This window comes from Lipotes vexillifer, unplaced genomic scaffold (genome assembly GCF_000442215.2).
Source record: "Lipotes vexillifer unplaced genomic scaffold, Lipotes_vexillifer_v1.1 scaffold559, whole genome shotgun sequence".
Classification (NCBI taxonomy): Eukaryota; Metazoa; Chordata; class Mammalia; order Artiodactyla; family Lipotidae; genus Lipotes; species Lipotes vexillifer.
In genome coordinates this window covers 2391219-2409652 of record NW_006781351.1, presented here as the reverse complement: position 1 = coordinate 2409652, position 18434 = coordinate 2391219, and the positions used below count along the sequence as shown (strand labels likewise).

Genomic DNA, 18434 nt, shown 5'->3' with positions numbered 1-18434 from the left:
TTCAAAGTAGAGTGCTGTTTATTAAGCATCATTCAGGGAACTTAGTAGAAACTGGATTTATTTGCACATTGAACAGTTCCTTATCATGCATCAAAACAGGTGACTGAAAAGGTTGGAGTATTTCCATTGTATTTATCCTATGACTCCCACTCTCAGTTTAACTGAACTATTAAAAAACTTGAGGATAAGCTGTTTCCAGAAATGAACCTTTCAACTTCTCTAAATTCAAAAGCTGACTTCTCTGAGAACAAACAGTTTATGCTTGTTAAGTGAGTTGTCAGGGTGAGTTCTTCACAGAGGTTTGTATTTTTTCTCCTTTGAATAGTCTTATTTTTTCAATGGCTTAACCTCCTGAGAACTGGTGTGCTCCATTCCTAGCTTGGAAAATTTTTACTATTGTTGATTACTTAATCCTGTTTGAAGGTTCACCACCTCCTTTTGGCTTATTTTTAGCCACAGACATGTTGAGATTTGATTTAGCTCGTGTGGGCCATAGGGTGTTAATATTTCCATGACTGAGTGTTAGCAGTGTGTTCACCAGGTACTGATACTTCCATTAGAGAAGGCAGTAGTCAGAATACCAGAGACCAAGGGCTAAGGTCTGTAGTTCTTGGCAGATGGTTGCTGTTTTCTTGAACCCTGGTGCACAGGTGCAACTATTCAACTGCTAATAATAAGCAGAAATTACCCAAGGAATTAGAAGGCAGTTCAAGGGAAGTATTCATTTAAAAATAGTTACTCTAAATTGGCATCAGAGAATTACATCAGAAGCTTAAATAAAAATTTGACAAGGTACCAGAACTTGCCATCCTACATGATGTGAAATTATTGTTTTGCAGGAAAAAGAGCAATAATTAATAGGCAGTGCCTTAGCTTTCAAAATCAGTTTCCTTGGAAAAATGTTCCACAAAAATGTTTGCACCAAACCACTATATTCTTTATTGTAGAGATTAATTAATGTATGCTAAAGCCACTCTTAACTAGCATTGTAAGCAGGCAGAGTAGAATATGGAAAAGGTAGACAGTTATAACTTCCACATCTGACTAAGTAATCAAGTGATGGATGATGGTGTATCCTTTCTGTTTATTTATTGAGCAAAAATATGTGTACATGGAAATTGGCATGCAATGAATCAAAGAAGCCGAATAGGTCATAATGACTGTCTCTAAACAGTTTAGAGGGAAAGACTCAAACTGAAGATCACACAATATACTCTATACTATAATCAAAGTATTAAGTGCTGTATGCCCCCAAGGAAGAGAGAGGCAAATTCTCTCAAGGAAAGTAAGAAAAGCTTCACAAAGCAATTAAATTCTGACTTGAAACATTCATAGGAATTTCCTGAATGGAGAAAAGAGAAAATGGCATTCCAGGAAGACTAACATGGTCACAGTTATGGAGGTTCAGAGAATAGTAATTTAATATAATATTAGAAGGGATTTGTACTGGGAGACAAGGTTGAAAAGAGTTGTTCAGTTTAGGTCGTTTGGGGCCTCATGAGTCAGGTAATTACTAGGAACTAACTTTACTGCAGCCCATGGAATTTTAAGAATGGGAGTCATACAATCAGATTTATTTTATACAGGGATAATTCTGTGAATTATTGTGAAGGGTGGACTGAAAAAAGAATAGAATAAGAGCAAGGATATTAGATAGATGCAAGTATTGAAATAGTCTACTTGAAAAATAGTCTGGGCCTGATCAAGGCATCAGTAGAAATTTACAGAACAGATCTGAGAAACATTTCAGAGGAAAGTGAAAAAGAGAGAGGAAATAAGGAAGACTTGGAGCTTTCTGATTTGGGTAAATGATAAATAATTACATCATTAACCAAGACAAGAATTATAGAAGAAAGAGCAGATTTGGGTAGTGAAGTTGGATGCCATACTTCAAGGCCTTAAAGAGGAAATGGAGAAAAATAAATTATGCCTCTTGGAATAGGATTGCTAGTAAAGGCAAGAAGATCACTAAATTGGAAGAGGTAAGAAAATGATTTTGATGTTTGGGGTTCATATGTTTGTTGAAATAAAAGAGCTTCAAGCATGTTTAAAAACTGAGATGAAAGATGCATGAAGGGAAGATCAGAAAACAAGGATGGGTGAACTGACAAAATGAGATGGCACCAACAGCCAACAACCTGGACCAAAAATGCAAATGGGAATTTTATCAAGGAGGGGAAGAGAGTAACTTGTTCCTCTCAGTTGGGAGGGAAGGAAAAATATGAATATGATTTTAGATAACTATGGATATGGAAGAGAAAAATGTGAAAGTTTCAGTATTCTCCATGAAGAGAGAGTCAAAACGATATACTAAAAATGAAAAACATAGAAGTGCATAAACCCAAAGATATGTATCTTGCCTTTGTGTACTTTTGAAGAGTTTCTGGGGTTGCTTCCATATTTCATGGTTGATAATATAAGCTTTGAAATCAAACGTATCTGTCTCTGCCACTTATTACTTGAATGACCTTGGACAAGTTTTGGGAGTAATAAGCATCATGTACCTTACAGGATAAAGTACTTATGAGAGCTTTCAGTAAATGCTGCCAATCATTCTTATCGTCATTATCCTCTTCATCATAACTATTACGTTTTTTTTTGTTTGTTTGTTTTTTGCGATACGCAGGCCTCTCATTGTCGCAGCCTCTCCTGTTGCGGAGCACAGGCTCCGGACTTGCAGGCTCAGCGGCCATGGCTCATGGGCCCAGCCGCTCCGTGGCACGTGAGATCTTCCCGGACTGGGGCACAAGCCCGTGTCCCCTGCATAGGCAGGCGGACTCTCAACCACTGCGCCACCAGGGAAGCCCCATAACTATACTTTTAAGAGAGTTCAGAGTTTTCAGATTTTTTTCAGTGCCAAGTTGTAAATATCAATAAATTCATGGGAACAATTTCATTTCTAGTAAGCTTCAGTAAGCTTAAATTCACTTGTCAAAATGTATATGTTAAAAGTTAGCAACTTAATAAATATTTGACAATGGAAAAATGACTTATAGCTTACTTATTAAGCTCTTTTACAATATGTTATGTGATTCGGCCTATAAAACAATCTCTTTAATATTGTTACCAACATCTACAAATTCCATTTTACTGATCCCCATTTTACAGATGAAGAAATTGAAACCCAATTTGTCTATTCATTCACTCAGTAGGTACTTATTGATAGCCTACTTAATGCTTGGCCCTGAATCAAGCATATTAAGCAAAAAGATACATAATCTTGCCTTTATGGAGTTGTAGTCTACTGGAGGTGGGGAGAAATAGGCCACTACCAAATTATAAACGTAAAATAACAGGTGTTATAACAGCTCTGAGTGAAAAGCACATGGTTCCGTGATAACATAAAGGACCCAAATCTTTTCTCCAGAGTGGGAAAATTCTTCCCTGAGGAAGTTATGTTTGATTTCAGATCAAAGAGGAGTGGGAATGAATTGGTGAAAAAGGAGAGTAAGAGAAGAGCTTCCTGGGAAGAGGGAATCTATGAAATGTGGAAACTGTGTTTAAGAAACGGGAAGAGAGCCAGTGTGCCTGGAATCCAGGGAAGGAGTGTGTGATATAAGATGAACAAATATGTTCAGATGGAACTAGAAGATCATGTTAAGGTCTTCTAAACAGGACCATGTTAAGCAACTTGGTCTTTATTCTGATAGCAACAGGAAGGCCATAAATGATTTTCAGTGAGAGAATATTTTGAATTGATCTTCATCTTTCAAAGATTCCTCTGGTTTCTGAGTGAAGCATGGATTTGGTGAGGGAAGCAAAAGTAGATGAGAGAAGATGAGATAGGGAGCTATAGAAGTAGTCCAGGTGTCAGAGAATGGCAAGTCAGCCTTAGAAGGTGGTGGTGGTGACATAATAAAATGAAGAGAATCAGAACATTTAGAAGTAAAAATGACAGGATTGAATGGGGAGGAGTAGTGAAAAAGAGGGGTATCAAGGATTACTTTTTAGGTTTCTGTCTTATGTAAGTAGGAGGATAATAGAAGCATTCCCTAAGATGGGGCACGCTGGGTGACAAACAGATTATAGAAGAACAAGAACCCTGCAGTTCAGGCTTTGTATGTTGGCTTTGAGGTGTGCTTGAGATGACTGGTTGTGGTTCAACAAAGATATCTAAGCTAGAGACCCCGATCTGGAAATCATCCAGAGAAGAATGTGAATTAAGTCAAGGGTGCAGATAAATTTGTTTAGAGAGAGAGGGCATAAGATAAGAAGAAACTTTATGTTTAGATTCAAAATCCCTATGTTTTTTCTTAACATCATGCTGCTTTTGCGTGTAACGTCTAATGCATCCAAACACAAAATCTCTCCATTGTGCTTTCAATACACCACTTGCTTAAAATAGGACCTTTCTAACCTTGTCTATAAGTAAAATCAAAATGCATTCATAAAGAGGAACAAAATAACTACTCTTTAATTTTAAATAATAATTTTAATTAATACCATGACTATATAGTTAATTCTCAATATCCATGCATAAGTCCATAGACTATCCATCAGGAAATGTCTGTACAGTTCCTATGTCCCTTTGGGCCTATGATTCATTCTTATTCCTTTTGGTTCATGACTAGACCAATGCCCCGATCCAAGCAGACAAATTACACTGCTCACTATTATATGTCTCTTTGATCCATTGAGAATGAAATAAAATTAAAAATACACCCAAATTAGTCTTGTGCGTATCATATAAGCATATATGATAATATCTAGTCAAAAGATTAGAAGGCCTTGCTAGAAAAACTGGCCTAGTATTCTGGATATTTGGAGTCTAGTTGCAGTGTCACCATGAATAACCTTAGGAAAACAGCTCAAACTCTCTGAGTTTCAGTTTCTTCATCTGTACAATCAGGAGGTTGAACCAGGTCTCCAAGTTTCCTTGAATTCGAATATTCTGTAATCATGTGAAAATTTTTGAAGGAACATGAGTTATTCAGTAGATAGAAGTTGACGATCATCTTAAAGAAGCCTTATTCACCATTTTTCCCAGAAAAAAATTTCTTCTGTCACGTCTGATTGTTTTTTGAAAAATAGCAAAGATATTCATATTGACATTTTTCTTCCAAGTTGATGCTGAGTGTGTCATCAGACTCAAAACCTGTTGGAAAAACAGTTCTGTACTTCTGACGGTTTTCTAATTCTAACCTGACATTGGGGCTTTTAACTGAATAGCCTCATGGCATTATGCCTGAATTCTTAGTGTGTTTTCAGAAGTCTGACATTTCTGTTACACTTAAATTTGACCTCAGATTTCTTTGCTTTTCAGTTTACTCCAAGCTGCTTTTTTTAAAGGTCATTTGTTACATTGCATTTGGCTTTCACCCATCACTTCAAAAGTTCTTTGAGTAAGGTATTGACCCTATATCGTTTTTCAAGCTAGAAAAAGAAGAACAAAAGAGAAAAAGAAAGAAAATAAGAAAAAAGTAGAAATGACAAAATAACAAGTCAAATGGAAAAAGTTGAAAGATGTATTTTTCTGTTGAAATTTCACTTCATAATTCCACTGGTCCTGTTGAAGTTTGTCTGAATCCTTTGTGATATTCCTATAGCCCTCTGAGATGAGAGAAATTATAAATGTTTGAGGGAAAAGAGGAGGAATGACAATTCCCAACTCAGATGACTGCAAAGCCAATTTTTCATTCAGGGAAGACATAGGTTGATGTGCTGCTGTCTTAGAAACAGGGCACAAGTGCCGATTCCTTGACTTATGGCCCCACTACAATAACACATGCCAAAACTATGTTGTATATCCAGAGTTTTCAAAGTGATGTCTATAGTCCTAAGGATGTTTACAGCGATGTCACAAGATCGAAATTATTTCCATAATAATTCTAAGATGTCATTTCTCTTTGTCACACTCATTCACTCATGAGTGTAGGGTGGGATTTTCCATAGACTACATGACATGCGATATTGCAACAAAGTTAACGCTGAAGCAGATAGAGAATTCAGCTGTCTTCCATTAAGCCAGTCTTTAGAGACAAAAATGTTAAACAAGATCATTCTTCTCACTAAATTTTTTCTTTGTGAAAATATAGACATATTTCATAGAAATATAGTGTTCATGTTAGCCAGTAATGGGTTTATTAATGTCATATAAAATAAATTGGTAAATATTTCTTAAATGTCCTGGTTTTATTTCTAATTGGTTATTGTTGATAGACATAATTCACATAAACAAAAACTCTTTGGAATCTTCCATAATTTTTAAGAGTGTAAAAGTGTCTGAATATCAAAAAATAAATTGGAGAACTTTTATTGTACAGCAAATTCTAACCACTGGTCAGTTTCTGCTTCTACCTTGAGCCAAAAAATTACCTAAATACTTGATACTCTTCCTTTCCTGCCCATGTAAAGATTCAATTCCAACTTATTTCTCTGCTTGACTTTAAACTTTGTGTTTACCCTACATTGTTGGCAAAATATAGAGTTGATATTACACTGAAGTTTCTTTGAAAAATGTTTATCTTGAAATTGTTTTAATTTTACTTAATTTTTCACATTTTGAGGTTTTTTTGCCACGTCTTAGATTCTTTCTATCAACTTTTACAGTCAGTCTTCAAGGAGTATTTTTTCTTCGTGTCCAAATGTCCTCATTGGACAGTAAGCTATTTTTAGGTAATTCCTTAACAATTACCATACACAGTTATATTTACCTTAGCTATGGTATCTTATCCTTTTAGAAATCCCAGGGATGCAATTGTTAGCTCAGTTTGGAAGCAACTAAACCCTGGATATATAGAATCACTGCTCACGAAACTCATATAAAACTGAATAGTAAGCCAGTCTTGATGTTTTTGCTTTTGACCATAATTGTTTTTTTGCTTCTCTATTCAGAGATGCTTGGGAAACTAAATTAGATAGCATAAAGTTACTTAAATGGACATTTAAAAAATTATGAATAACCTTAAATAAGTGATTATTTCACTGGACTCTTCTTATGCCTAATTTTTAAAAATTTCATAATAAATGAAAATTTGTTTCACCTTACATAATCTCCTCCCCAACAAGTAATGGAATTTTACTGATCTTGTATCCTTTTAATACCTCAAAACAGATAGATCTCCATTTATTACATTTTAAATTATCTATTTTCTTATTGATTATAAGGAAGTTTCTTATAAATATAAACAAGGACCTAATTGACATAAGCCTGATGAATCTTCTAACGAGACTTTCGTTTATTCCCCAGACTCAAGGTGTTACGTCCATGCCTAAAGTAATTAGTAATCCCAAGGTTAGCAGGGTCACTAGAGAGTGGCTCTGGTTTATTATCGGTAAAAATTATACTTATTTTTCAAGCAAATCAGGTCATTGGAAAGTACAACAACCTGGCTTGTGGAAAATTCAAAATAGGTTGCGTTCTTCTGATACATATGACATTTCAGTGTGTAAATATCACACCACAGTCAGAGAACTAATATGGGTAGCCCTCACCTCATTGAGGAGTGAGTTACTGAGCATGAAATGCCAACAACTATATCCCCAAAGATTAAATAGTTTCAGACAACATCACAGGAAAGAAATGCCAGGATTTGTGGAACATGTTTGTCCATTGATCTGTGGCTAAGTTCATGGCCCTGAAAAGGTATTAAGCATAAATTCTCCAGAGGCAGAGATCCCTATTTGGGCCTATCATGTTAAAAGAATATTCTCAATCAACTACAAGATATGAGGCTTGTTCTTTTACTCAACAATGTGCAGTCTTAAAAGGACATATGATTTGGATCTTTTTTCTAGTGGTAATATATTTGCAATTATTAATATATTTTCATAGTTAATTGAATGAGACTTGCTTTAAAAATTATTACTTTTTTAGTAACCAATAGAACTTTCAGGGCTTCCCTGGTGGCGCAGTGGTTGAGAGTCCGCCTGCCGATGCATGGGACACGGGTTCGTGCCCCGGTCCGGGAGGATCCCACATGCCGCGGAGCGGCTGGGCCCATGAGCCTGCGCTCCGCAACGGGAGAGGCCACAACAGTGAAAGGCCCGCGTACAGCAAAAAAAAAAAAAAAAAAAAAAATAGAACTTTCATATAGAAAACTTGAAAAACTAAGCATAAAAAAGAAAACTAAAGTCATCCATGACATTTCCATCCAGAAATTTGGTATTCATATTTTGATCCTTCCTTTTCCATCTTTCTTGTTAAGCATATGGAAAAATGCACACATTTTTCTAAATGGTATTATACTGCACAAATTGCACAGATTTTTCAAAATATTCTCATATTATTAAATCTTATTTTAATATGTTAATGACAGCATGTATTTTATCATATGGTTATAGCACATTTAACTTAACTGTTTATTTTTAGATATTTATATTATTTCCAATTTTGTTTGCATACATATATCCTCACACACACCTTTGATTATTTTCTTAGGAAAAATTCCCAAAGTAGAATTGCTAGATCCAGGAGTAAGCACATTTTAAACATTCTTTTAAAATACATGTTCCCGTATATTGCCAGCAATATATGAAAGAGCCCGTTTCCCAGGAACTTCACCAACACTGCCAGCGTCTCTTTTAATGTGGCCAACTCTTCCTAAAATAGTCAAATTCAAGTTATATTTGGATATGTTTTAATGTCGTTAGGTCTTAGCCACATCTCAATATGTCTTGTGGTTCATTTCTTGGCAATTTCTCTTCCAATTTCTTCCTGAACTTCAAGCAACAGTAATGAATAAAAAGAGACATTCCTTTCTATGAAGGTGCAAAAACATTCTTCCCAGCATTTGCACATGTTAATACAATATATAATTTTCCTTTTGGATTATACTATACAAATATTACTAGTTTTTTGTTCTCCTATTCCTGAGGAGCCTGAAAAAAAAAGAAAATAAACCCTTCTTTTCCATTACCTTCAGATTTGTTTTTCTCTTACTGTTTGACTGAGAGGAAAAAAAAAAATCTGGAATTTGTAAGAGTGGTGTTTGTGGAATTAAGCCTATTGCTACCAATGTAAATTATCTCAGAGCACAAGAAATAAGATGGGCTCCATAGTATGATTTTCTTCATTATTATCTTCATGGCCAATGCATTTTTATTAATCACTCAACATATATGGAGCATGGTGCTAAATTCTAGAAATAAAAAAAAGAAGATAGAACAATCTTTATCTTCAGTTTATATATTCACTCGCTGAGGAATGAAGATACATATATATAAAATGATAAATCCTAATACACACTAGCATATCCTAATTGCCCAGTGGATTTAACCGCTCAAGGCCCTTGGAGTTCAGAGAAGTGATTGCTAAAGATTGGCATAGTGGCCTTCAAGGGGATTTGATCCACATTTTGAAGGAGAACTAAGACTTTAAGAAGAGAAGGGAGGGTGTTCCAAGCAGAGGTTACAGTGCTCACAAAGGTGAGAATGAGCATAGCATTTTCAAAATAAAAATAACATACAATGAGCCAGAGCAGTTTATTCAGTATTACAGTAGTAGAAAAATCTGGAGTGTTCAGCCAGCCTTGAATATCTAAATGAATAGTATGGGCCTGAGAGATCCTTTGAAAACAGAAAACCATTTAATGGTTTATGAGAAATGAACTTACAAAATAATTCAGGAAATTTTATAAAGTATTGCTATGAAAAATGCTAATACCAGCATGAGATAATTATGGCCTAGCATAGACAGTTGCAGAAGAAATTGAAACAAGTGTAGATGCTAGAGCCATTGGGATAGAAAAATCAACAGAACTTGGCAACTGATGAGATATAAAGAAAAGAGACTACTAGGAATTCCACAAATATATTCAGTTATGCTTGGACTAGGGATAAATAATGATTGAGCCTATCCTCAACCATGTGTATAGAATCCCATAGAGAAGGGTGTGATGAACTCAACAGGGGGCTAGAAAGTGGCTGGGACAGCTTCACTGGTAAATTGATGCTTGAGCTTTGACTTCAAGGATGAATAGAATTTCACCAGATGGAAAGGGGGAAAAATTAAATGAAGAGGGCAAAGAGGGAGAAAATATAACCATTAAAATTTAAGACCTACATGACTGGAGAAAGGTGATAACACGGACTGCAAGGCAGAAGTCTGATAGTAGAGATGTTTTAGGTGGAATGATAATTAATTCAGTTTAGACATTTCTCAAATATGTGGAGAGTGTCCACCAATCTAGAGGCAATGCAGACATATATATGAATGAAACAGGCAAAATTTTTCTGCTTTCAGAGTGTTTACCTTCTAGTGTTTGGAAATAAATACATAATTACCAGTATAGTGTTCACCAAAGGTTTTTGTTTTGTTGTGATGTTTGTTTTCTGTTTTTCCTTCTTGTCATTCACACCAATAAGATAAAACAGGCACACAGGAAAGCATGGATGACTAGTATTGGACCTAAGTCATTGCTTAGGCAACAAAATATACCAACTAACTATTCCCTCTAAGACTTCAAACTGTCCTCAAACTGACCTTGACATCTACAAGCCACAGACAAATGGTTTAATAATTGAGAATAATAAGTTAGTCAATCACATTTCGTTAGGGGAAAATAAAGTCTTAGTGTGCTAAAACAAGCTGACCTTCTCCCAGCTTTGCATTTTTATTACACCATTTCTACTCTCCATCTGTGCTTAATGCTATGCTAAGATCTTCTGACCTTAGCGGTACTTCTTGAGATGTGCCTGGACTACATTCTCACTAGGTCTTATTGCTTGAATGTTCATAGGGAGAAAATTATTGGAAAAGTATTTGCAGGTCAGAAATAAGGGTTTTGGATGACTAACCTTGGAAGTGAAATTCTTGTTGCAATTAAAATGCTCAGTTTAAATGAAGAAAAAATATGTAACCTGTTTAAGCAGTGCATTTCAAACTGCTATCAAGGACAGTTGGGAGATACTGAGTAATACCATTTTTTCCTTTACACTGTAGCTGCATAGTATTCATTGCACCCTTCAGTAACCTGACATGTTGCAAAGAGACTGAGCCTTGGAGACTTTAAAGTTTTCTGACCTCCACAGTATTGAGAGCCAGTCTTTAGAGCTCTCACCTGACTGGTTGAAAAGCATTTTGTTTGTTCCCATACAAAAGGATTTGGGGATTTTGTTCATTCATGTCTTTGTTTTTAAGTGAATTACTATAAAAAATTTCCTTCAAATTTTAAATTATACATACTAATTTTTAAAGATTTGTTTAAAATTAATTGGTCTTATCAATATCCTTTTCTATCTACTAATCTACATACTAAGTATGGTGTCAAGGCACTTCCCAGGAGCTAGAGATAATTGAATCTACTTCTACTGATGGAGCAAGAGAATGGCAATCAGAGGAGCCCATCGGAGGAGCACAGTCGTCCCTCAGTATCCTCAGGAGATTAGTTCCAGGACCCCTGCAGATACCAAAACGCAGAAGCTTAAGTCCCTTACTTAAAATGGTGTAGTACAGTCAACCCTATGTACCCAAAATGAGAAACCTGCCAATATGAAGAGCGACTACAGGGTTTCAAATGCTAACTAAATTTAGTTCAGTAACAAACTTTTATTGTGTCTGATTGGTGCTAAATCTTACAACAGGCATTTGCAGTCCAAAAATGAGTAAGGCATAGTTACCCTCAGGAACTTAACAGTCTAGTAATATTTAGCTGTATTAAGTTATTTGTGCTTATTTATTGTAAGATACTTTAGATTTCTGGTTTTCATTATCATCTGGCCAAAATATACCATATCCCATTTTTAATCATATATGCCATCAGGTCTCCAGTTGGTAATAATTTACTTAAATGTATGGCTAAATAATAAGCAAAAATTTTCATATATTTTAGAAAATATCTTTTATATTCTATAGTCCACATTTTATAGGCAGGAAAGCTGGCAGGGATCTGAAAGTCAAAACAACTTTCTACTGTAGTTCATAGGAGAGTACAGACTATGAAAAAGGAATGATTATTTGGTGCTAATGAGCAACTTAATTCAGTGTGAGATTATTATTTTATCTAATGCATTGGAGGTGAAATTCTCTATTTTCTTGATATTTCTCATGCATTATTTTATACTGTTAACAGCTTAATAGATATATTTACTTTGTATTAGTTTTCCAGATCAAGAAATTCGTAAAGTTGCAGTTCAACAGTTAGACAACCTCTTGAATGATGAACTACTGGAATATCTCCCACAGCTAGTTCAGGTAAGAACAGCAAAGTTGCCAAGGGACTCCAGGATTTTAACCAATAATTCTCTAAAACAGTTCCCAGTGAATCACCAATAGACTACATAAAAGTGATAATAGCAATTTGGTCAGCCGGGGGCTAAAAAATTATAGCTCATATGTCAATATGGGTACCACAGACATTCTCTAGCCATAATTGGTTACAGTTACAAAAAAGGTATATAAACGCCAAAAGGGAAAATTTTTAGAAAATGACTTCAATTATTAATTAGAACAGGAAAAAAATAGAAATGCTTGTGATGAAATACTTGCATCCAACTGTATATATAAAACAATAAAAAATTAACCAAATAAATATTATGTAGAAAATAGTCATTTACTAGGCATCCGCTCATAATATTTTTCTTGCTTTTCCCATATTCTAATATTAATTATAGATTTTATAAAAGTAGTTTCTAATAACCAAATTCTGCTGCCAGATAGTACACTTTTATGACATCAAATATCACAATATTGGAGTAATTTTGGAAAATAATATAAATTTATCTAGAAATATGATCAAGGATGGATTTAGTCTGAATATGTTGAAATATAAACAATTACACAAATGGTCATGTATTGATATATGATTGAATATCCAAAATATAAGCAATGATTTGTTTTCTAAGTTAACTGTATACTGAATGCTGAATAGGCCTAAAATAGTGGTCTTTATGTTTTTCTTTTGTCTTGCTTTTAACACAGGTATTTTCTTATCTGAAATGTCAGGTTGTAGTTACAAGCTATTTTAAATGCCAGGTGACTCAGGTTTTGAATTTAAGACAGGAGACCCTAAGACTGAAGTGGGGAGCTTCTATGAATAGCCTTGAATACCATGTTACTTTACAAACAGAATATGCACTTCTCTAAAGGCCTCCTAAAGAGAGAGCTGGTTTAGAAATATATATACCATAGAGTTGCTTCTACCACTCCTTATAGTTGTGACTTCCCTAGGCTTGCCAGGATAGTGTAGTGAAAATGAAGATTAATACAACTTGCAGGAACACTATTCATCTCATGCCTCATGAATATGGGCAAACTGCTATATCTAACCCAACTCAAAACAGTAAGTTTTTACAAAAGTTTACATAGATTAAATCCATTTGAAAACCCCAATCTGAATCAATAACACTTGGCACCAGGAATGTCACTGAGAGCCATATGCCTATAAATGCAAATTCGTAGACAAGGTGCACACAGGATCCAACATAGCAAATACACAGAGATAAAGATGCAACTTTATCTTAATAGTTGCAGTTATTCCCTAATTAAAATTAATGATTATAAACTCATGTGAGATGGAAAAAAATCTAAAATGTGACTGGAAAATAAATGAAGGTTGGGAAGAATTTTCAAAACATTCATTGTGGGGTTTGCCCTTACACTTCAGTTCTCCACCCTGACATTAAAACTTTCCAAGACATGAGAGACCTTCAAGATGGCGGAAGAATAAGACGTAGAGATCACCTTCCTCCCGACAAATACATCAGAAATACATCTACATGTGGAACAACTCCTACAGAACACCTACTGAATGCTGGCAGAAGACGTCAGACTTCCCAAAAGGCAAGAAACTGGGTAGGGCCAAAGAAAAAAGAAAAAACAGAGACAAAAGAATACGGATGGGACCTGCACCTATGGAAGGGAGCTGTGAAGGAGGAAAAGATTCCACACACTAGGAAGCCCCTTCACTGGCAGAGACGGGGTGTGGCAGGGGGGAAGCTTCAGAACCACGGAGGAGAGCGCAGCCACAGGGGTGCGGAGGGCAAAGTGGAGAGATTCCCGCACAGAGGATCAGTGCCAACCAGCACTCACCAGCCTGAGAGGCTTGTCTGCTCACCCGCTGGGGCGGGCGGGGCTGGGAGCTGAGGCTCAGGCTTCGGAGGTCGGATCCCAGGGAGAGGACTGGGGTTGGCTGTGTGAACACAGTGTGAAGGGGGCTAGTGCACCACAGCTAGCCGGGAGGGAGTCCGGGGAAAAGTCTGGAACTGCCGAAGAGGCTAGAGACCACTGTTTCGGGGTGCATGAGGAGAGGGGATTCAGAGCACTGCCTAAACGAGCTCCAGAGACAGGCGCGAGCCGTAGCTATTTGTGCGGACACCAGAGGCGGGCATGAAACGCTAAGGCTGCTGCTGCAGCCACCAAGAAGCCTGTGTGCAAACACAGGTCACTATCCACACCTCCCCTCCCAGGAGCCTGTACAACCTGCCACTGCCAGGGTCCCGTGATCCAGGGACAACTTCCCCTGGAGAACGCACGGAGCCTCAGGCTGGTGCAACGTCACACTGGCCTCTGACGCCGCAGGCTCCCCCTGCATTCCATACCCCTCCCTACCCCCAGCCTGAGTGAGCCAGAGCCCCTGAATCAGCTGCTCCTTTAACCCCGTCTTGTCTGAGCAAAGAACAGATGCCCTCAGGTGACCTACACGCAGAGGCGGGGCTAAATCCACAGCTGAACCCCAAGAGCTGTGCAAACAAAGAAGAGAAAGGGAAATCTCTCCCGGAAGCCTCAGGAGCAGCGGATTAAATCACCACAATCAACTTGATGTACACTGCATCTCTGGTCTACCTGAAGAGACAACAAATCATCCCAGAATTGAGGTGGTGGACTATGGGAACAGCAATATATATATTTTTTTCCTTATTCTCTTTTTGTGAGTGTGTATGTGTATGCTACTTTGTGTGATTTTGTCTGTATAGCTTTGCTTTTACCATTTGTCCTAGGGTTCTCTCTGTCCTTTTTTTTTTTTTTTAATTACTTTACAATTTTTTTATTTAAAAAAATTATTTTTTATTTGGTACTTTAGTAAATATTTTATTTTACTTTTCTTTCTTTCTTTTTTTCTCCCTTCTCTTCTGAGCCGTTTGGCTGGCAGGGTCTTGGTGCTCTGGCCAGCTGTCAGCCATGTGCCTCTGAGGTGGGAGAGCAGAGTTCAGTACATTGGTCCACCAGAGACCTCCCGGCTCCACATAATATCAAATCCTGAAAGCTCTCCCAGAGATCTCCATCTCAATGCCAAGACCCAGCTCCACTCAACGACCAGCAAACTACAGTGCTGGAAAACCTATGCCAAAAAACTAGCAAGACAGGAACACAACCCCACCCATTAGCAGAGAGGCTGCCTAAAATCAGAATAAGGTCACAAAACACACCATCGGATGCAAGCCTGCCCACCAGAAACACAAGATCCAACCTCATCCACCAGAACACAGGCACTAGTCCCCTCCACCAGGAAGCCTACACAATCTACTGAACCAACCTTAGCCACTGGGAGCAGACATCAAGAAAAAGGGGAACTACAGACCTGCAGCCTCTGAAAACGAGACCCCAAACACAGTAAGTTAAGCACAATGACAAGATAGAGAAACACACAGCAGATGAAGGAGCAAGGTAAAAACCCTCCAGACCAAACAAATGAAGAGCAAATATGCAGTCTATGTGAAAAAAGAATTCAGAATAATGATAGTAAAGATGATTCAAAATCTTGGAAATAGAATGGAGAAAATACAAGAAACATTTAACAAGGACCTATAACAACTAAAGAGAAAAACAAACAATGATGAGCAACACAATAAATGAAATTAAAAGTTCTCTAGAAGTAATCAATAGAAGAATAACTGAGGCAGAAGAACAGATAAGTGACTGGGAAGATGAAATAGTGGAAATAACTACCACAGAGCAGAATAAAGAAAAAAGAATCAAAAGAATTGAGGACAGTCTCAGAGACTTCTGGGACAACATTAAACACACGAACATTCCAAGTATAGGGGTCCCAGAAGCAGAAGAGAAAAAGAAAGGAACTGAGAAAATATTTGAAGAGATTACAGTTGAAAACTTCCCTAATATGGAAAGGAAATAATTAATCAAATCCAGGGAGCACAGAGAGTCCCATACAGGATAAATCCAAGGAGAAACATGCCAAGAGACATATTAATTACACTATCAAAAATTAAATGCAGGGGCTTCCCTGGTGGCGCAGTGGTTGAGAATCTGCCTGCCAATGCAGGCGACATGGGTTCGTGCCCCGGTCCAGGAAGATCCCACATGCCGCGGAGTGGCTGGGCCTGTGAGCCATGGCCGCTGTGCCTGCGCGTTCGGAGCCTGTGCTCTGCAATGGGAGAGGCCACAACAGTGAGAGTCCCACATACAGCAAAAAGAAAAAAAAAAATTAAATGCAAAGAAAAAATATTAAAAGTAAAAGCAGCAAGGGAAAAACAATAAATAACATACAAGGGAATCCACATAATGTTAACAGTTGGTCTTTCAGGAGAAACTCTGCAAGCCAGAATGGAGTGGCAGGAAATATTTAAAGTGATGAAAGGGAAAAACCTACAACCAATATTACCTTACCCAACAAGGATCTCATTCAGATTTGATAGAGAAATTAAAACCTTTACAGACAAGCAAAAGCTAAGAGAATCCATACCACCACACCAGCTTTACAACAAATGCTAAAGGAACTTCTCTAGTCAAGAAACACAAGAGAAGGAAAAGATCTACAATAAAAAACCCAAAACAATTATGATAATGGAAATAGGAAAATACATATCTATAATTACCTTAAATGTAAACGGATATAATGCTCCAACCAAAAGACACAGACTGGCTGAATGGATACAAAAACAAGACCCATATTTATGCTGTCTACAAGAGACACACTTCAGACCTAGGGACACAAACAGACTGAAAGTGAGGAATGGAAAAAGGTATTCCATGCCAATGGAAATCAAAAGAAAGCTGGAGTAGCAATTCTCATATCAAACAAAATAGACTTTAAAATAAAGACTATTACAATAGACAAAGAGGTACTCTACATAATGATCAAAGGATCAACCCAAGAAGAAGATATAACAATTGTAAATATTTATGCACCCAACATAGGAGCACCTCAATATCTAAGTCAAATGCTAACAGCCGTAAAAGGGGAAATCGACAGTAACACAATCCTAGTAGGGGGCTTTAACACCCAACTTTCACCAATGAAGAGATCATCCAAAATGAACATAAAAAAGGAAACACAAGCTTTAAATGATACATTTAACAAGATGGAATTAATTGATATTTACAGGACATTCCATCTCAAAACAACAGAAAATACTTTATTCTCAAGTGCTCATGGAACATTCTCCAGGATAGATCATATCTTGGATCACAAATCAAACCTTGGTAAATTTAAGAAAATTGAAATCATATCAAGTATCTTTTCTGACCACAACGCTATGAGACTAGATATTAATTACAGGGAAAAAAAATCGATAAAAAATACCAACACATGGAGGCTAAACAATATGCTACTTAATAACCAAGAGATCATTGAACAAACCTAAGAGGAAATCAGAAAATACCCAGAAACAAATAACAATGAAAACACGACGACACCAAACCTATGGGATGCAGCAAAAGCAGTTCTAAGAGGGAAGTTTATAGCAATACAATCATACCTCAAGAAACAAGAAACATCTCAGATAAACAAGCTAACCTTACACCTAAAGCAATTAGAGAAAGGAGAAAAAAAAAACCCAAAGTTAGCAGAAGGAAAGAAATCATAAAGATCAGGTCAGAAAGAAATGATAAAGAAATGAAGGAAACAATAGCAAAGATCAATAAAACTAAAAGCTGCTTCTCTGAGAAGATAAACCAAATTGATAAACCGTTAGCCAGACTCATCAAGAAAAAAAGGGAGAAGACTCAAATCAATAGAATTAGAAATGAAAAAGGAGAAGTAACAACTGACACTGCAGAAATACAAAGGATCATGAGAGATTACTACAAGCAAATATATGCCAATAAAATGGACAACCTGGAAATAATGGACAAATTCTTAGAAAAGCACAACCTTCTGAGACTGAACCAGGAAGAAATAGAAAGTATAAACACACCAATCACAAGCACTGAAATTGAAACTGTGATTAAAAATCTTCCAACAAACAAAAGCCCAGGACCAGATGGCTTCATAAGCGAATTCTATCAAACATTTAGTGAAGCGCTAACACCTATCCCTCTCAGACTCTTCCAAAATATAGCAGAGGGAGGAACACTTCCAAACTCATTCTGCAAGGCCACCATCACCCTGATACCAACACCAGACAAAAATGTCACAAAGAAAGAAAACTACAGGCCAATATCACTGATGAACATAGATGCAAAAATCCTCAACAAAATACTAGCAAACAGAATCCAACAGCACATTAAAAGCATCACACACCATGATCAAGTGGGGTTTATCCCAGGAATGCTAGAATTCTTCAATATATGCAAATTAATAAATGTGATACACCAT

General features: G+C 36.8%; 1 protein-coding gene across 3 annotated transcripts in view; it reads left to right on the top strand.

Moving 5' to 3' along the window:
• The window catches only part of PIK3C2G (phosphatidylinositol-4-phosphate 3-kinase catalytic subunit type 2 gamma), a 324948-nt gene that overhangs the window by 109174 nt on the left and 197340 nt on the right, over positions 1–18434 (top strand). For all 3 annotated transcript variants that reach the window (XM_007454609.1, XM_007454608.1, XM_007454607.1), the window contains one exon: positions 12040–12133. In XM_007454609.1, coding sequence (XP_007454671.1) covers positions 12040–12133 — 94 coding nt within the window. The remainder of the gene's footprint in view (positions 1–12039; positions 12134–18434) is intronic.